This window comes from Lissotriton helveticus, chromosome 1_1 (genome assembly GCF_964261635.1).
Source record: "Lissotriton helveticus chromosome 1_1, aLisHel1.1, whole genome shotgun sequence".
In the NCBI taxonomy this organism is placed as follows: domain Eukaryota; kingdom Metazoa; phylum Chordata; class Amphibia; order Caudata; family Salamandridae; genus Lissotriton; species Lissotriton helveticus.
Window position 1 is genome coordinate 702,572,806 of NC_136057.1, and position 21,797 is coordinate 702,594,602.

Here is a 21,797-nt window from a genome sequence, read left to right on the forward strand (position 1 = left end):
GATGCTCGAGCTGAAGCAAGACTTAACGGAACCCAGTCTCAAATTCAAAAGCAGTGCATTTTATATGTACAATGTGTTGACAAATCTGGCGCTAAATACCTGCTTTTCCTCTGACTGGTTTAGTAAATTGTTTATGGTATAGTACAGCACATCATCAAGTGTTCCCAGAATCCCCATGTCGCTGCTGAGCCCTTCATTTCCACATTGTACTAGTAGTAAGGGTTCATAAAAAATAAAAAAACCTCAAAACAGGGGTACATGGCATATTATTTCTACAATATTTCCATGCCTTTGTGCCATTAAATTGCCTCTTGTTTTAGTTTTATGCATTCCAAGTACACAGCTCAACAGTCCCATACAACACTGCAGAGGATTGCCAAAGAACCACCTCAACTCAAACTCCACTAAGTAGCTTTCTGTGAGATTTAGATTAATTCAAATAACACCCTTTCTGTTAACGCGAGTTATGTACACAGGCAGGTAATGGACATAAATGAGCCAGGGCATAAAAGATACTCGACAAAGGATGCATACAGTGACCAGAGTGGCAGACTTCGCAGACAGACCATTAGGGTTTCCATAAATATATATATTTCCTACCTTAGGCATCCCCGTAGTGCCAGATGTATAGAGAACATAGAGGGGGTGATCTGAGAGGACAGGAACGCAGTCATGGGGGTGGGCTTTCGCCAGCTCTTCATTCCAGTCGAGGTCACGTCCTGCAGCCAAAGGGACAGTTTCCTAAACAAAAAATCCTATAGTCACTTAAAGGAAATACATGTATGTCTTCGACGGTTAATGTGTTTGTAACCAGGCTTTCAAGTACTGCAGTCACTCACTCAGTCTCTCATCACAGATATCCCAAAAAAACATTGAAAATGACAATCTCCTGTACGTTCACCAACAGCACTTCCCAGCCTGGTCTTTCAATATAGGCCGCTTCTAGCATTCACATATTAGCCACTGAGCATTTCCATGAAAAAGAACCAGGTGCATTAAATGCTATGTGGTGGATGTTAATATTGATAGAGTGGACTGTGTTTGGTAGAACTAGTGCTGCAAGCAAGTGGTACTTCTCAAAAGGTTTTCTCTCTGAATTCACATCATATAGATAGACTGTAATGCTGTGAGTATGTCCGGAACGAAGGCCTTCACATTGTTGCAGGGATTCTGCACATACACGGAACTATGCGCAGGACTATGGGACCTCGGTGTTTGGGGGCTAAGCCTTCCCACCACCTTAGTTCCCACACCCCAGGGCAGACTAACTATAGTGTCTCACTCGCTCTCCTACACACTCACAGAGAAGCAAATGATTAGACACCCCGGAGCACAACACTCAAGACTCGCGGTAACGAGGCAAAACCCTTTCGCTTGCACTCTTGTTTTGTCCACAATAAAATCTGAGAGAGACATGAAATAGTGAAGAATATTTATTTGAACTATCGTGCTCTATAATGCAGTATGCGTGCCACAACAAGCAGACAAATGCATAATACAAATATTGACAGGATAGCAACAAGGTCATATATTATGAAGGGAGATGTCATAATGAAAAGACAATAGAGAAAAGACAGTTCAGCCTAACCTCCTTCCCCTTGCTAGGAATAGGTATTATTATATAACAGAAGATCTTTGGGCTTTGTTAGCAGATTCCATACCTTAGTGCCTAGATAGTAGATCTACATCATAGGCATTGCTCTTCTCCCTTGAAAGATCCCTCTCCTAGTGTGTATTTCACATGCGTGCATCCCCGTAATATCAAAATGCTAGTCTCTCACCAGCTGCATTGGTATGTTGTGTCTAAGTGCTAGGGCCTGACCAGAACAGAAGAACAAAGGGCATTGTTTATCGACCTTGCTCACAATGTTCAGACTAAACTCCTGGAACAGGCAGCAAACAAACACAGCAAACAGTTCCCATGTGAAAGGCATGGACAGAGTTGTTGCAAAATAAAAGTAGCTAGTAACGTGTTGTTGGACTTGGCCCTTTTGGCAGGTTCACCCCGAAACTTTTTGCATTCTCCCAGCCTTTTTCTGTAACCTGGTGTTGGTGATTTTAGGCCTCTGAGCACTTTAGCACTGTGGTCCAGTGTAAAGTGTGTGCACTCTCTGTGTATGTGTGGTGAGATTGGCCTGTCCTCCTATAGGAATGCATTGGGGATGAGTGTATCCGTGGTAACTCCTGGTATGAGGGCAGGGGCGAGTTTAGTATGTATGAACTCGTGAGGATAAATGCTGCGCAATGGTGTGCGCAGATTTATGGTGACTGGTGGAGAAATGTCACTTTTAGAAGTTGGCATTTATGTGTACTATGTGTGTGTCTGCCTGCCTGATGTGAATTGCATGTCTGGCTTGTGAGTGACAGGAGCGGAGAGGGTGTAGGTGGCGCTAGGAGACAGGGTGAGTCAGCCCAGTGATGAATAGAGAGATCTGCATGCAGATGGGAGGGAGAAGTTGCACCTGGGACCTGAATAGGGCTGTGCCTTCCCTCCACAATGCTGGCTCCATCCCCTGGGGTGTGTCTGATCACTGAGCCCCCACCTGACAAAGGGGAGAGGAGCTGGGCAAAACAAAGTGCTCCAAATCTCCTCTAAACCAGTTCTGACTGGTATAACCAAGCCCTGTGCTGTGACACAGTGGGATTTTGTAATATAAATATAGGTGCTGTGACCCCATGAAAGAGTTCAGTCTTGGTGTGCTGTTCCTGCCGGGCGTACTGCTGCTGGGGCCCAGGGGGGGGGGGGGGGGGGGGGGCTGCCATGAGGGCTTGCCTCCCTGGGCCCTGCATTGCCCCTTGATTCCTCAAAGACTTTTGGGACCCTTTTTGCTTGTGATCCTCCAGGACCTTGGAGGAGCTTGTTCTACTTTTTTCGCCCTGGGAGCGCTGTGCTGGTTTTCCTTCTATTTGCCCAAGAAGAGGAGCGTGTATGCTCCGCAGCGCTGAGCTGCCATCTGTGTAGAGGGAATCCCCGTCGTAGGGATTCCCCCCGTGATACAGGCATCATTGCGGGGGCCCACCCCGCGTTTGGATTTATAATTGACTGTTTTGAGGAGAGCGGGTGCCCACCCCGCTCTCCTGCTATTTAGGCGGGTGCCCACCCTGCTTCGTGGCTTTATTGGATATGCGGGTGCCCACCACGCTTATGCGATATTTTGGCGGGTGCAAACCCCGGGTCTCCGCTATTTCAAATATGCGGGAGCCCACTCCACGTTTCACTGCCGCAGCTCGAGCCAGCCACAGCGACCAGGAAGCCAGGCGAGATGCCTGTCGCTGGGCGGGGCGGAGAGGAGGAGGCTGGCACAGCCGCCAATGGCAGCGCGGCCAAAGGTGAAGGCTGCCACGGCCGCTAATAGCAGTGCGGCAGAAGGAGGAGGCGACCCAGAAGTGCATACCGCTCCCGAGAGCTGAGGGAAGCCCCGGACACCCTGTAGAGGATGACCCAAGTCCCGGGGACGCCAGAGAAGTCCCCACAACATGACCGGGTGGAGAGGAGAGGCGGTATCGTTGGCGGTGCTCCCATGCCTGGAGAGAGCCCCACATGCCACCTGAAGAGAGGGACAGCAGCTGAGCCTTGTGGGACTCCCGTGGTGAAAGGGGAGCCCCGCGTGTGCTGCACCAGAGGAGATCGTAGGCATCCTGACCAGCCCCGTTGAGTGGGACGGTGTTGTGTATCGGGGGGGGGGGGGTGTAATTGAGGCGCAGAATCGGTGCCTCGCCCCTGGGGACGCTCTCCCGAGGCATGGAGGGTACCAGTGCTTCTTGGCTTCCTTCAGCTGTAGCGGGCAACAGCAACGTTTCGGAGCACCTCCTCTTTCTTTTGAGAAGTCCCGGAGTGGGACTTCGGGGCATTGCTTTTTGGGGGCAGTTGGCAAGTTAGAGTGCCGGAGTGGGGCTCTCAGGGCACTGCGTGCCAGGGCTGATTTTCCTACAGCTGCCCCGCTTGACAGAATGCAGCAGCAATGTTGGGGAGCAGTTCTTCCCCAGTGCTGGGGCCAGTTTCCTAGTAGCGGGCCAATGCAACAACTGGGCCTGTTTGTTTAGAGGGCCCCCACGTGTTACGCCTGGTGAAAGAATGGATGCCGGAAAATAGGAGCCGAAGAAATTGTTCCAATCTGCAACCCCGTGCGGCGGCTGCCGTCTAACAGCGTCTGCAGCCCAGCCGAAATTTGTTCCCGAAAAGCACATCCCCGCAATTCCAAGGTAAAAGAATACCGAGTTTCAGAAAATCGATCCTGCATCCACCCTTTCCGTCCATACCGTCTATAAAACAAGAAGACATATGGGGGATTTTTGACAACTCTCGACCCCTTTGGGCCACAAAAGCGACAGCGACCCCCAGTCCGTGTCCTGAGGAGAACCCTCCTAACAATATAGGGTTCAAAACGCGTTGACTCTCCGCCTAAGATAAAAAATACAAGGGGCTATCTAGGGACAAAACAATGTATTCCTATTGCATATTCCATCGTGCTTAATCCCTCTAATTAGCACCCTTTTTGAATAAAAATATAAGTCTTAGGCTGGTTTAGTCAAGTAGGCTGGAGCAACAATTAGAATGTCCACTTGTCTGTTTGTATTTTCACTAAGGACTGGTGCCTCATAACCAAATTATTAAGAGGCATTGCACAGTTGTCTATGTGATTTTTCGTGACATATATTTGTGATATACATTAGTTTCATATTTGTTTCATTTCGTTGAATGTATGTATGTGTTAATAATTGTGTCTTTTTTGATGACATAAGAAAAATCCTTTGCAAAATAATTTTGTATAAAGTACAAATTCATTTAACAAAATTGTTGTCCGACCTAGTAATTTGCTATACTAGGCGGGGTAGTGGTTAAAATCGAACCTGTCTGGCCATCTGTTCTTGTTTATTACATTGTAGTGGTCCAGGTCAGGCAGTGACAGGACCCAAGCCTCCCCTTGTTTTCCCCGCTTGACAGAATGCAGCAGCAATGTTGGGGACCAGTTCTTCCCCAGTGCTGGGGCCAGTTTCCTCGTAGCGGGCCAATGCAACAACTGGGCATGTTTGTTTAGAGGGCCCCCAGGGTGCTCATGCCTACAGAGAGTTTCTACAGCTGCCCAGCAATTAGTGGGCAGCTGCAACGTTTAAGCCAGTGCCTGTGCACACTTTCTTCAGCAGAATTGGCAGCCGGCCCTGACATTGGGACATAGGGCATTAAAGCCCTTTGAGAAGGCCAGTTGGCAGTTTGGTGACAGTGGTAGAGCACCTGGCTTTACTGAATTCCGTAATGTGGCTATTACTAGGAGTGTTGCCCAAAGAATGATTTAGGCCCATGGTATCTACGCTAATGTGTTTATGGTGGGGATACCTAATGCGCACTGTGGTTATGCTAATGAGGTTTGGGCCTAATGTGTTTATGCCTAATGTCAGGTTATGATGTTTTGCGGAGGGCCTACTTGCGTAATCTGTTTATGCTTATGGGGTTAGTGCATAATGTATTTATGCTGGTGAGGCCCATTGCGTAATGTGTTTATGCTGATGAGGTTTGGGCCTAGTTTGGGTTTATGTCTAATGTGATAATGCTTAGGTCATTATGGTACCAGTAATTACTGGTTGTGGTTTACATTTTAGTGACCTGTTCTGATGGTTCTGACTGTGGCCCGATTGGCCTGGTCCTGTATATAGTTCCCTGTGAATATTGCCAGTGCCAGTTGGCACAGTGTAAATGTGTGAAGAGGTTTCTAATGTGTTTATGACAATACAAAGGCTATTTTCATATAACCTCATGTGGAGTTCCTTTTGTGGTGTGCCTAGTGTGTTACTGCTGTGTGTGTGTGTTGCACAAATGCTTTACACATTGCCTCCGAAATAAGCCTGACTGCTCGTGCCAAGCTACCAAGGGGGTGAGCAGGGGTTATCTTCTGCGTGTAACTCCCTTGCCCTGACTAGAGTGGTGGGTTCTGCCTGGCTTTGGCGCGAGCCCTAGCCAAAGAGAAATCCCATTTCTAACACGTGTGCGGAGCTGAAACATGGCTGAAAGGCTCATCATAAGTTCATAATGTCGATAATGTCCCCACCGGCATAATGTGCTGTAATTTAGCTTAACCAAAATGTCAGTAAGAAGCAGAGTTAGACTCCAGAGAGAGGTGGTTACATAATTCAAGTTAACTAAACGAGCCTGCAGCATATGAGCATCAAAGAAAAGGGCACGTTGTTTCTACTAGACCATCCTTCACAAAGTGAACACATTAACACCAGTCACAGGGACAGGTCTAGATGAGAACTTACATTAATGCAGCAAGGCCGGCAGGCCCAACCAAGATCCAAACAGTTATCCAAAAATAACAGCTTTGCACACCACCAGTTTTCCATATTCTAAAGATCTGTTTTCTTATCACAGAGAATGGCCTCCAAAAATCACCATCTCTAAAACACATATGACCCTTAACATAATTTCTGCTACCTTCTTCTGCGGTATCCCAGGGATGACTTTCACTGAGCGATATTAGCACCCAAGAACACGCCGAGAATGCTAGAAGCGGCAGTCCGTTATTTTGGGTAGTCCATTGTTTAGGTCATACGTTTGATCCTCGTGGAAACAAGCAGAACAGTTTCCAGGCTAAAAGTGAAATCCTAATCGGTCTTATAAAACCTCACATTCCTTAATTATTCTGTGTAAAAAATATACTTCTGAAGTTCAAGCACAAGTCACTGACCACTGTAACTTCTCGCTACCTCCCCAATTACTCTAGTTGGTTGAAACACCTGTACTTAATTTAGAAGCAACTGGAACACCATTTTATGGAAGGTACCAGAGTACTATTTTTAACAAAAAGTATACATGAGTAAATGAGTATCACCGCTCAAATGTTCATTTAATTATTGCCTCGTTACTCCCTTTACTTCAGCTGAAAGAATTAGAGGCACCATCCCCACCTTACCCGCTGCAGATACCATGTCCATGCATTGTTTGCATTGGGTTTCACAATGTACAAATGCTTTATTCCTGCCTGGCTGCCTTCAGCGTAACCAGTGTGAGGCCTTCTTATGCTGAGTGGGAATGTCACTTATCTTTCGAAGGATTAGCCTTCATCTTGTATTTATGCAATAAGTACACACAACTACTGCATTTAGCTTAACCAGACTTAACTATGTCAATGGGATGCATCTATCACAGATTATTTAAACTGGGAGTCCTGGGGGAAATATTAAAAGACCAAACGGCATTCAATCCCCAAACTGAATTATACATAAGAAACAAAAACCGTTGGTCTAGAGAAAGAATAGATATACTGAGAGAGCAAAAAACAAGATTTGTGCTGATCAAAAAGTTTCCTTCAAAAAGGACAGAATCCCATCAACCCACCGGAGTGGTATGTATCATCATCTGGGATGTCCTATCAACTGCAGAGCTTACTGCAGTCCAAGGCTACACTCTTCCCGAAAAATGGAAGAGAGCTCCCATAAGTGGCTCAAACTAGAAAACCACTAGGACCCTACATGTGATGAAACGGAGTTGTAATTTAGAGTGGGAAATGATGGACATTGCAGTGCATGTGAATAAATCTGTGAGAAAGTGAATCTTAAAATTGGCTACCAGGGCACTTCATAATTTTAATACACGCTGTCCTGGTGTCAACAATAAAACAGTGCGTATACAGTTTGACAGAATAACGGTAGGAGGTCAATACAAAAGACAGGTCTACATGTTTCAGCCAATGGATTAATTCATCCAGGCTTTCGTCAGGACCTTAACAAATGAAATCGCTACTGCAATCTAGTGTGATAAATGTGAAAAAAACTAAATATAGGGTCTCAAAAAATAGAAAACCGGTTTAGTCCAGTCAGGGGTACCGACGGACAGACCGGTGCCTCAATTACTGAGCGGATGCCAGGTGAGGTGAGGAGTACTCCCGCATAGAGACGGGAATGGGTCTAATACTCCTGTGATATCCAACTACATTCAAGATACACAGGTGACTGTACTTTGTATCAAACCAACCTTCTCTATTTTTTGAGACCTTATATTTAGATTTTTTCACAAGAATCTGCGTTCTTCTTTCTCTTCATGTGAAGGTTCTGAATGCATTTGTATGGATTTGGCGGCCTTTCCTCCTTGGTGGTGTCACATGTATCGACTCCATCTGCATCCTGTTACTTAACTGTTCTTGATGACTGAATTTGTTTCTTAAGTACACAAGATTGTTAAATTGTTTCAATTTTGTTTGGGTTAGTACTTTTGGTTGCAGGTCAGTTTCTCAGACCTAAACTTTAAGCCACTATGGCCCTGGTTAGGTCATTTTTAGATTTAGTTAGTTTCTTTAAATTCAGAGATCTTATCTGACTTGCTTACTTTTCTTCTTGTCGGTTTCTTAGATAAGATTTTTAGATATGGCTTACTACGTTTCCTCCAAAGCTATCTCACTCTCCAGGGAAGGAGTGGTAGACATTGCGCTCAATTGTCTACTGCTTCTCCTCCATTTCAGAAGGTGTCATTTCTGAAAGTTCCACCAATTCCAGGGTCAGGACCATTTGTTTTTAGTACCTTTTCCCTTGTTGTTCATGCACATTTCCTATCTTCTTACACTAGACAAGTCTTGTCATCTTGCATTATCTTCTTGGAGTCACAGTAATACTCCACAGTACTTTTGAGGCCAAAGCCTACCAGACAGCGCGGTTATCTGGTTTGCTAACCACATCGTAGTGACAGTCAGAGAGCTTGCCTGGAAATGCACCATGCACATGGCGTTCCATTGGCTTTGTGTTCTGTAACTTACATTTGCTTGCTTTCTCTTTGCTGGCTCTATGCTTTTTAAGCTGTCCAGCTTGAGTTTGTCCCTTTCGTTGCCCACACCCTATTTACTGTATTATTCCACCAGTACAAGATTTCTGTAAACAGGCCTTTAAATCTTGTTCTTATCTTGTCACATTTGCTGTGCATTCAAAGGCAGAGGTCAGATGTCAGGCTCTGTCTTCCAGGGAGCTTGAGGAAGGATGCACATTTTTTTTTCTAGCACACAAAAAAGTTAAATGTCTGTAAATGAACTATGCGGATATGTCAGGATATATCAGATTTAGAGAAGCACAAATAAAGCAAATGTTATGGTAATTCTGAAGTGTGATGGAAAAAATACAAAATCAAAACACTAGGTGATGGCATTTCCACACATTATAGTTTGTGCTGCATACTTTTAAGAGTATAACTGTGTGTCAGTGCAAATGTAATGGTAATTTCAATTGAAGGTGTGTTGCATCTAATAGCACCACACAATACATACTCCACTTTACTCTTTTCTGCACCCCTCCACAGTACGCCACTCTACAACGCGTCACTGCACTCTACTCTGCACCACTCCACCATGGCACTTCACAATTCTCTACTCTACACCACTCTATGCCACTACACTTTTCGCCACTGCACTCTTCGCCACAGCACTATGAGCCAATCCACTACAATCTACTCTGCACTCTACGCCACTGTACAGTGTGGCGGTCTAATGATGGCCAACATGGTTGTGACATGGCATTGAGCTGCAACTCTTCATCGCCATCACCCTGTCTCTCCACCTGGACGTAGGTGTCTCCGACCCCTTCCTTGCTGCTTCCTGAGGCCCACCAGCGATGGACACAGACATTTGCTGTCCTCAGCGGACTGCAATGCGTCTGGAGGATCTCGGAGAGGCCTACACCAAACGTTGCTGGCATTCTTCTTTACTGGCTCTAACTGACAATGCCCCAGGCCCACCAGCTGCCCATCGGGGCAGCCATGGGGCCGCTGGAGACCTGACCATTGCGGTGACCCACCGATGAGTTTAGGCCCCATTGGTGCAACACCTATATAGCAGGTCCCTGGCTCTCCCATGGTGCGTGTTGCAGCCCTTCCCCTTTCGCTCTGCTAGTCATTTTGAATGCGTCCTGATTGCAGCTTTCCTACTCGGCCCCAGGAACCACAAGGGGCGGTCTGGTTCACCTGGAGCCTATACTGGGGGAGTGAGTTATATTTTCAGCACCAAGCGCCTCTTGCCCCAACCGCCCTTTTGCATCACTGGGGGACCAAGTACCCCCCTCTCCATAGAAGCCAGACTGTAGGAACACCACACAGTCGGTGTGGAGCACCACCCTTCCTCCTTTCTTTGTTGCTCCCTGTTCTCAGGTCCAAGCGTGAGTGGAGTTCTTGTGTACCTTGATCACTCTGGGAGGAGTGGCTGGTAGTGGCTCTGTATGCCCTAGGGACTGGCCTGGATCTGCCCAAGATGCCAAGAGCAGAGGGGTTTCCGGGACAACAGGCAGTGGCATGCCGACTTCTCTCCCCCGCTCTTCGGAGAGGACCCCCCATCTCCTACTATGATCTGTGGCCCTGCAAGACTGTGTTCTCCCCCGAAGTTCTGTAGCTACCTTCTTAGCGCTTACAACCCTTCGGCCCAACACTGGCATTCCACACTGCTCTAACCTAATGGACCTATCTGTTCCCCCGTCCCTTGACACTGCACTCCTTTGGCCCCGGCACCAGCATGCTGTTTAGGAGTGATCTACTATCCTTCCTAGTGCGGGCTCAGATGATACTGAGGAGTGCCGTATAGCATGGACTGCTTGCGACAGCGATTGGTGACAACACCCAATGTGCGTTGGCTGGCCCAGGGGGGGACGTCCCCCCCAGAGCTGAGATCCTTCCCTGCTACATCTACCCCTGAGGCCCCCCTACCTTGGCAGCGAAGGGGACTGCCTACCGACCACCTACAACCCAGGTGGCCAGACTCCCTATCTCTCTACCTGGAGACTCGACGATGCCTGCCAGCAAGTCCACCCACCTGTTACTCTTCACAGAGATAATCTCCCTCCATCGCCCTGCTGCTGTGCCCCTGGCGATGTCCTCCCCATCAGCCGCTATGACCTCATCTTGTCCGCAACTGGACCCCGCGATGGACCGCATCCTTCAAGAGATCACCGCGGTCGGCCACTGCCTGGAGGGAGGGAAAAACCAAAATGTCGGACCTCACTGCCGAATCAAAAGCCATCCGGGCCGATATGAAAGCCTTCCAGGACAGGGTAAAGGAGGTGGAGCGCCGCCTCTCTACAGTGGAAGAGTGCCTCAATATCCTCCTCGACAGAGATCGGGGGCTTTGGTACCTGCAAAACAAACTATCAGACCTAGAGGATAGGAGACCGAGGGACAACGCACGTTTTTTTGGCTTCCCAGAATGTGCAGAGGGCTCAGACATTCAGAGCTTCCTAAGGGACCTTCTCCCCATGCTTACAGTGTTGGCCTTCTCGGACCCTTGGAGATCTTGAGCCCACTGTCTAGGTCCACCCCACCTGGAGGCTTCGGAGTTGACACGCCCTCTCATTTCCTGCTTCCTGCGCCATGACCAGGTGCAACAGCTCCTGTCTGCGGCCCGCTCCCAAGGCCTGTATGACTTTGAGTAGCACAAGATCCACATTGCCGCTGAATTTTTCCAAGAGACCAATGATAAGAGAAAGGCCTTCTTGCTTTGCAAACCCAACTGCGGAAGCTGGACATCAAATTCAGACAATTCGAATTGGCACATATGTGGATCACAAAAGAAGGCAGGTCCAAGGACTTCCTTGACCCGGGGCACCTGCACTCGTTCTCGGATGGCCTCTCCGAGCACAGGATGGACGTTGCGCCTTTGGACTCCCCTGATGAGCTCCACTTGTCAAACAACCCACCCCTAGCTGGCGAAAACAGGGGTTTCGGTGGGAGCCGCCACAGAGACAGGACGAAGGACTGCTTAGCTCGATCACAGGATAGCAAGGACATGGCCCTCAAACCGGTGGCTTCCCTTACTCAGATCAGGGCAATGACAAATTCCATTCCCCACTGAAACCTGGTCTACCTGAGGACTGAGGTGCATATCTCCTTGCCTTGGCTACAGCACTCCTGTTCTGGCCGCTCCTCCACAGGACATTCAGCACCCTCCAGATGGATGTCTGAGTATACCTTATTTGCCTGAATGTCTGCCTCTAGCATTGTGTTGATGCTCTATTCCACCCTGCTTTACAATGTTTTCCTTTGTTGGACAGTTTGTTGTCATGAACACTGCTCCACCCCTGCCACATGCCACCCAGGTCCCGGTGACTCTAAAGGTGGGGCCTCAACCTGCTTTGGAGTTGTTCGGCCCACCTCCTCCCTATTCTCCTTACACTACTCCTTGTATACCTCAGGTCATATGTTTGTGCCACTCCCCCATTGTTGTCCACCCCCACACATTGCACCTCGACATTGCCGCTATTTAGCCCCCAGGACCCTTGGTAACCTAAGCCCCTGGCTCTATCTCTCTCCGGTCCCGGGGCTCTGTCACCAACCTGACAACTCATCTCCTTCTCTCTTTACCCCTCCCTATTGTACCTCCGGCACTCCGAGGTTTAGACTCACAGTACACATTTTCCGGCTCCCATCAAGGCTACGCACCGTTTTATTTTCCCCTTTCCATTATCTCCTGGCCACTCTCACTCCCCCAGGTCCCATCACTACCCTTGAGTCTTTGCCCACCTTTCACCACTAATCCGGTATCCCATCCTTTTCCCCCTGCCCTTCGTTCCACTGTTCCTATGCATTTCACCCCCTCCCTCTCACTTACTCCCTCTAGTTCCTATCCCCCTCTCCCTTTCTCTCTGCCTCCCCTTCACCTTACCACCGGAACGCTACAATGGCTGTCTGTGTCACCCAGTCCCATTGGTCCTTCACACCACCTCCTGGAATGTCAATGGTCTCATGCATTCATTAAACTCAAGAAAGTACTGTCCTACCTGCAGTCTAAATGCATCAATGGTGGCCTTATTACAGGAGACACATCTCTTCCATGAGGAATCAGAGAAATTGCTTAGCGATTGGGTGGTGAAGGTGGTTCATAGCAGTTGTCCGGCTGCGCCAGCAGATGGGTCCAGGCCAGCTAGGACAAGTGGCATTGGGATTCTTTTAGATAGGACCCTGCTCCTCCCTATCCTCAAGACCTGGACCAACCCCAACAGCTGCTACACTTTTTTTCAAACTCCAAATCGGCGAGCGGATGCTCTCTGTTTGGTCGGTTTTCTCACCCATGGGACCCAAGCGCTAGTTTTCCTCCAGCTCCTCCTTGCGGAAATCGAGGCCACCCAATGGTTCATAGGGGTGGATTGGTACCAAGCCCAGGATGCTGTCCTTGACCACACCGTCCCATAGGACATGGGCAACAACGCAGATCGGTCTCTCTTAGTGGACATCACATCGGATCACGGCCTCATAGTTCTCTGGTGCCTCTCGCACCCTGGGGTCCGGGAGTACACTTTATCACCGTTGTATGGAACCTAGTCCCACTTGGATTACTTTCTGGTGGTCGCCATCTCTGAAAATCTCAGATCCTGGATGGTGCAATATCGGACCACTCACCGACACTTCTCTTCCTCGGCTTGGCGTTCTCCTCCACTAGCCGCAAAACCTTGCGTCACAACATCTTGCGTTACCGCACCGTCAGGGCAGGTCCCAGCTACGGTCTCATGTGTCCACATGTCTAGAGCACAAAAAGGGTTCCATCACTGCTCGCCGAATCCTGTGGGTGGAAGCCAAAGGGACCATCTGTGGCCAGCTGATGAGACGCTGCCCGTGCCAATGTTCAGAGGGTGACGCAACAAAAGGCCCTTGAGGGCAATATTGAGTCCCTCACCCGCCTCTACACTGACAATCCCCTGACTCCCATCCACCACTGCAAGGACCTTAATGCACTGTACACTTCTAAGGCAGAGGATTCTCTCCAGTGGTAGAAAGGCCGTCATTATGAACAGGGCAGGGATGCTACAGGTAGCCCAGCTCTGTCAGCAGGAGTCGGCGCAGGCCATTCCAGACATAAAATCTGCAGATGGCACTATCCTCAATTGCCTGCAAGACATTATAAATGAGTTTGCAACCTTCTACCAGGCCCTTTATACACCAGAGGTGGCAAATTATCCTACCCCCTTGGAGGCCTTGGACAGTTTGCCCCTCCCTAGTATCAATGAGTCAGGCAGGGATCTGCTTAACGGGGAAATCACTAAGACATAAATCACACAGGCCATCTCTAGAGTCCCACACCACAAAGCCCCAAGGGAAAATGGCATCCCTGCAGAGTTTTACAAGTGGGCGAGCGAGAAGGTGGTGGACTTCCTCTATGAGGATTTTACAAGGATGAACACTCGGGTTCCCTCAGTTCCATCTACAACAGAGCTGTAATCGTGGTTCTCTCTAAACCCGGGAAAGATCCCCTACTCTGCAGGAGCTACAGACCCATTTCCCTGCTTAATGGGGACATCCAGTCCCTAATTCATCATACACAGGTAGGGTTCATCTCCGGGCGCTCCTCCAGGAACCACCTCTGCACACTCGGTCACGCCCGGTGGTCAGCCAAGGACATGCATGAAGATGCATTTACCCTCTCCCTGGAGGCCAAGAAGGCTGGAGTCGGGATACCTATTTGGGACCCTCCAGAGATTCAGACTGGGTAAGGACTTTATAACTAAGGTCTAATGGCTCTATGACTTACCCACCACCCAAGTTAACTGTAGGGGATTTCTTTCAGACCAGTTTCCAGTTCACTAAGGGACACAGCAAGGTTACCTGCTGTCAGCCCTCCTGTTCCTTCTTGCCATGGAACCCTTTGCAGTCTTTCTTCGTCAATCCCTGTGTCTAACCAGCATCCCCACTCCAAGAGGGACATCAACCATTTATCACTATGCCAACGGCATCCTGCTTACCCTCTCGGACCTATCCCCCTCACTCTGGCCATCTTGGAAGTTGTCTCTGGCTGTGCTGCGCTCTCTGGTTACTGGGTCAACTGGGGCAAAAACAAGGCATTTCCAATGTTCTGGGTTACCACACGTGCCACGATATCAGCTTATACTTTTCAGTGGAAGGTTATCTGTTACTATGTGCCGCATAGTGATGGATAACCTCGACCACCTGTTGGTGCGCATTAGGCTGGACTTCGAGAAGTGAGCCCACCTCCGCCTCTCATTGTGGGGCAGGGTCACCTATGTCCTTGGCATGCTCCCCTTGTTGGTGTCCTGTTCATTGCTGTGATCATGAACAAGGGCATAAGGTTCTTTGTCTGGGGGTCCTCTCAGCCCTGGGTGGCTAGTAGTAAATTCCTGGTCCATCAATCCTTTGAAGGCCTGGGTCTCCCCTCAGTTGAGCATCACGCCCTGGCTCTTCACTTGGCCCAGCTCACCTACATGCTCATGGGATGCTACAGTTGTGGGCAATGGCCGAACATACCAAGCTGGATTGCCCTCAGGGGCTATACCCCCTCTATGAAGGTGATGCACCCATACCGGGCCTAAGAACCTGATGCTCCAAACAATGGAAAAATGGTGGCAGAGGACCACTGCCTTTTCGAGTTAGACCCTCTCCTCCATGAACATGCGCCTTTGTGGAGTAATCCTGGCCTCAGCATAGGCAGCAAGGTACTGAACTGGGGTGTGTGGCACTCTGCGGGCAACAGGTGCTCAAGCAAGGAGCCCTCAAACCCTATGCAGTGCTCCATGCGGAGTTTGGCCTCCCATACCATCAATCCTAATGGTATTTCCAGCTGCAGCATTGCCTCATCTAATGCTTGGATGCGAGACCCTGGTCTCTCCAGTTTTCCAGCCTCTTGAGTCGCCATTTTATTCTCCTTACCCTACTCAATAATCTCTGCATCAATTGGCAAACCAGGCTCCACGTACAATATGAATTGGAGGACTGGGCGAAACTCCTGGAGGAGCCGGATCGTGGTGCCCGGGAGGCGCGGTTGAAGTTTTGTCTCTTTAAGTTCCTACATGACCGGCACTGGACCCCGACAAAGTTGCAAGTGGCAGGCCTGCTGCCACACACTAAGTGCTGGTGCTACAAAAGCGATCCCTACCTGGTTCATATACTCTGCAACTGTCCCACAGTCCGATCCTTATGGGAGCTACTTGGCAACACCATAAGCAAGACCTTGCCAGTCACAGCACCTCTGCCCCGTCCTTTGAACCTACTACACAACCTTACTGACTCCCCAGACATCTCAACTTTTCAGGGCCGCCTACTCCACACAGCACTTGCTAAGGTGTAGACCTGCATCCACCGCTCCTGGCGCTCACCCATCACCTCCTCTCATGACGAATGGCTCTCGGCCATGTACCAGATGGACTCGTAGGAGCAAGTCATCCATAACCTACAGAACAAAGGTGAGACCTTCCTCCTCACCTGGGCACCTTTCCTTCAGGAAGGCGGACGCTAGATATTATTTATCCTCTGCAGAAGGGACGGGCACTGCCAGCTGCCCTAGATCTTTAAGCTCACCCTGGCCCTTGTGGGTACCCTCCCACTATCTCCCTTCCCAGATTGTCCCCTCCTCTCTCCTCCTCCTCCTCCCACTCTACCTCCTACTTCTCTTCTCTCTTCTAGATGTCTTGTCTATCGCCCTCTCCCAGGCTTGTGGGTTCCCCACCCTCCCCCTTCCCTTTCCTGCCCTCTGCCCGGCTATCCCTCCTCGTGCTGATCATCATGGGTGCAATTGTCATAGCATGCATAAGTCCTGGAGATGTCACCACTGTAGCCAGGGCGCACTACATTTGATAGATTGCCGTATGCTATGTACCACATGATGCACCTATATTGCAGTGTTTGATTGCTTCATGTATTATGTTCTGTACCCCATTTTCTTATCCCTGCTTTGTTTTAAACATTATAAAATATAAAACAAATAAAATGCACTCTACAGCACTGCACTCTATGCTAATCTACTCTGCACCACTGTAATCTATCCCAGTATAATCAACTCTGCATCACTTTATGGCACTGCACTCTATGCCATTGGACTCTACACCTCTCTATTCTACTCCACTCTACTCTACGCCACTCTATTCCAATGCTCTCTACTCTGCACCGCTCAATGCCACTCTATCACAAGCCACTGTATGCCACTACACTACTGTATATCGCTTCACTCTACTCCATTGCACTCTACACCAATCCACTCTAATCTACTCAGCACCACTGCACTGTACGACACTGTACTCTACTCGGACACAATCTACCCTATGGCACTCTATTCCTCTCTGCGCCATTCCACTTTATTCCACTGCTATCCATCATGTGCCACTCATTGCCACTCTATTCTACACCACTGCACTCAATGACAATGCACCCTACACCATTTTACTATAAACCAATACATTCTTTGCCACTGCACTCTACGCCAATCTACTCTGCCCCGTTGCACTCTACGCCATTATACTCTACATCATTTCACTCTGCCTCACTTTACTCTGAGCTAGTTTATGCCACTGCACTCTACACCAATGCCCTCTATGCCACTGCACTCTATGACACTCTACTTTGCAACACTGCACACTCTGCCACTGAACTCCACGCCTCTCTGCTCTACTCTGAACCACACCACTATACTCTACACCACCACACTCTACATCACTGCACTCTACTCTACAAAACTCTTCTACTGCACTGTACGCCAATGCACTCTATACCACTACACTCTTCTGTGCACCACTGCACTCTATGGCACTGCACTCTACAGCGCTCTACTCAACACCACCCTACTCCATGCCAGTGCCCTCAACCCCACTCTACTTATGCACCACTGCATTCTATACCACTCCACTCTGCACCACTCCATTCTACAGCACTCCATTTTTTGCCATTCCACACAGCAAAACTGCACTTTATGCCACTGTACCATACTCTGCAACACTCTAATCTACCCTATACCACTCCATGCTACTCCACTGTACTCTACTCTGATACAATCTACTCTATGGCACTGCACTCTACGGCATTCTACTTTACTCTGAGACACTCAACTCTACGCTGCACCACTGTATGCCACTCTACTCTCCACCACTCAACTCTACACCCCTGCCCTCTATGGCAATCTACTCTAAACAGTGCACTATGCCAATGCACGCAACACCGCTATACTCAAAACCAATGCACCCTACGCCACTGCACTCGTTTCCAACTGCTCTGCCCCACTGCACTCTATGGCACTCTACAATACTCTGCATCACCCTACACCACAGCACTCTACGCCACTACACGATACAACACTATATTCTACTATGCACCACTGTACTCTATGCCACTGCTCTCTGTGACACTCCACTCTAAGCCACTCTAATCTACGTTCACAACTGCACTCTACGACACTGTACTCGACTCTGAAACAATCTACTCTATGGCACTCTATTCCTCTCTGCGCCATTCCACTGCTATCCACCATGCCCCACTCCTTGCCACTCTATTCTACGCCACTACACCCTAAACCTATACACTCTATACAACATACTCTGCACCGCTGCACTCTATGCTGCTATAAACTACATAATTTCACTCTGCCTAACTTTACTCTGCACTAATCTATGCCACTGCACTCCACACCAATGCCCTCTATGCCACTCTAATCTACACCACTGCACTCTACAACACTCAACTCTGCACCACTGCACTCTATGACACCCCACTCTACTCTGCACCACTCTACACAACTCTTCAACTGCACTGTATGCCAGTGCACTCTACACCACCACACTCTACTGTGCACTGTGCTTCTGGTCAAACCTAGCCACGCATGGTCAACTGTCTCTGGATTTAAGAAAAAAAAGGTTCAAACCTACCTGGAAACACCATGGTCTAAGAAAAATAAACAAATTTTTATTAATCCTAGATTTGGCTTCTTTCCAGGCACATGTCACTTAGCACCATGGAAAAGATTACAAGGAAATAACTCATGTAGGCTTTGTAAGCTAGGAGAAGAAAACATCTTACACTTATTGTGTCTTTGCCCGGATCTGGAAATCGAAAGAAAAACTACGCTTAAAAGAATGTTTAACATGCGTGGTGTAAGGACATGTAGACAGGCCCTGATTGCAAGTCTAAAACCAGAAGATCTGCCAATGAGTTCTGCACTTGTTAAATTCCTTTGTGCTGTACAGAAGAAATTGGAGGTTTTTGTTTGACCAAACAACAGACTATGTGAATATGGATTTTATACAATACAGCTTTTTGAAACAATCATAAAGGACAGTCTATTAGTCTATTAAATGTGTACGATATGTATTTAACTCTTTGAAAATTAATTGAAAATCCGATTGTTTTATCATTTTAAAAATTGGTGAAGTTTTAGCTGCCTTTTTTGTAAGATTTTAATTAATCAAACAAATAAAAATAAACTTGAAAAAAAAACTTACTGTGCACCACTGCACTCCATGACACTACACTCTACGACACTCTATTCTACACCACTCTACGCCAGTGCACTCTACCCCACTCTACTATGCACCACTGCACTCTTCGCCACTGCACTCTATACCACTCCAGTGTAGGATACTCCACTCTACTCTTACCACTCCCACTCTACACCACTCCATCCTATGCCCTTCTACTCTTCAACACTCCACTCTACTCTGAACCACTCCACGCTACTCAACTTTACTCTACTCTGAAACAATCTACTCTATGGCACTGCACTCTACGCCACTCTACTCTACTCTACTCTGAGCCACTCCATTCTATGGTGCGTCTCTCTATGTCACTCTACTCTGTACCACTCTACTCTACAACACTGCCCTCTTTGCCAATCTACTCTAAACACTGCACTATGGCAATACACTCAACACCACTATACTCAAAACCAATGACCTCTACACCACTGCACTATTTTCCAACTACTATTCACCACTGCACTCTATGGCACTATACTATACTCTGCAACACCCTATACTACTGCACTCTACGCCGCTGCATGATACACCACTTTATTCTACTCTGCTCCACTGTACTCTATGCCACTGCTCTCTGTGACACAGCACACTGCGACAGTCTACTCTGCAAAATTACACTCTCAAGCTCTGAACTCAACGCCACTGCACTCTACACTACTACACCAGTCTACATCATTCCGCTCTATGTCAATGCACTATATTCTACTCTGCACTACTGTACTATACACCATGGCTCTCTACACCACTCTGCTCTGCACAACTCTACTCTGCACCACTCTATGCCACTTTACTCTACTGTGCACCACTCAAGTCTATGCCACTCTACTGCACTCTATGCCAATGCACTCTGCGCCACCATAGCCTGCATCACTTCACGCCCCTCTAATCTTTTCTGTACCACTTCACATCACTGTACTCTACACCACTGCACTCAATGCCACTCTTCACCTACGCACTCTCCCTGCACCCCTCCACTGTACGCTAAACCATTCCACTCTACACCACTTCATTCTACTCTGAAACAGTCTACTCTATGGCACTGCAATCTACTCTGCCTCACTCTAATCTGTGCCACTCTACGTTACTGCAGTCTATGGCACTTTACTCAAAACCAATGCACTCTATGCCATTGCAATCTATGTCAATGTACTCTGCACCACTATACTTTACACCAATTCATTCTAAGCCACTCTACTCCATTCTACGATGCTGTATTCCATTAAACTCTTCTCTAGAACACTTTACTCCACTCTATGCTACTCCACTGTACAACACTTTACTTCACGCCACTCTACAACACTACTCTACTTTACAGCACTCTCCACAACTCCCTCCATGCCACTTTATGCCACTTTACTCCACTCTATTCTATGACAGACTACTCACTCTTCTCCACTACCCTACTCTACACCACTCCACTTTATATCAATCCACTCTATGTCACTCCATTCCACTCTATGCCAGTGCATTCTTCTACACTAATCCACTCTATGCCACTCCACTCTACAACTCTCTACTCCACTTTGCGCAATATCCTCTTCCGCACTCCACTTGGCTCTACACCACTCTACTCCACTTTATGCCACTCCACTATACAACACTCTGCTCCACTCTGACACTCTACACCAGGATACTCTCGCGCCAGGATACTCCAGAAGTAATTGAGCGCGCTACAAAACCCCATATAACATAACATAACACTACTCAACTCTACTCCACTCTACGCCCTTCCACGCTATGACACGCTACTCCCTCAACCATGCCACTCCACTTCAATCCACACCACTCAACTCCACTTTATGATACTCGACTCCACGCCACTCTCCTTTACCTCACTTACTTTTATTTATGCTAAACAGCAATCACGCTGGTGTACAACATAGCTAAAACATATTCGCCGAACCAATAGCTCTTGCATAGTTGAGACCTATTGCCCTTGCCAATGCTCGTTCTATTTTTGACCTGCTCATTTTGCCATGAAGTCTTGCATATTGTAAAGTAGCTGGTTTGATCCTTGCAGCAATACATCACACAACTGTCAGAATCAAAATCAAACTCCCAAATACAATGACATTAAATAATCATTGCTACATAAAACATAAGTGCTGCTGTACTGGGAGCCGTAGACCTCGGCACACTACAGTTACTGCCTCTCTCTTGTGCAACCTTTATAATCAACCCAGTGCTTAATTTGAGCAGGTGCTGTCAGGTGCTCAGCATCTGTATTTCTTTCACAGGGCCAGGGCTACAATTTCTGACCCTGCAGGTGGTGGTCTCAATTTTAATTGTTCAAATTCAAAATAAAAAGAATAACATACATTGCATGTTGACTGGCTGGTAAATGTTCGTAGACAGGCCAGCATACGCCTATCCAGGCAGGCATGATTGTGTATCACCACGTTAATGATGATGTAATCTCGCCGATCACAAATCCAAGAAGTCATCGACAAATTATGTCTTGCATTCTATTCCCGAGTCTGCTGCACCCTGCCACTGCCTGAGCCTAAGCCTCCCATTGGATAATTGTAGCTGGGTGGTGGCTCAAGACGGAGTTGTGGCAAGGAAGCTGCGACAGCGCATTTGGAACTTGGGAGTGG

The 21,797-nt window shown here is 48.0% G+C and overlaps 1 protein-coding gene across 2 annotated transcripts in view; it reads right to left on the reverse strand.

Annotated features, from left to right (window-relative positions):
• ACSS3 (acyl-CoA synthetase short chain family member 3) overlaps positions 1 to 21,797 on the reverse strand; it is a 1,350,383-nt gene that overhangs the window by 963,451 nt on the left and 365,135 nt on the right. For both annotated transcript variants that reach the window (XM_078674232.1, XM_078674231.1), the window contains exon 5: positions 601 to 741. In XM_078674232.1, the coding sequence (XP_078530358.1) occupies positions 601 to 741 (141 nt within the window). The remainder of the gene's footprint in view (positions 1 to 600; positions 742 to 21,797) is intronic.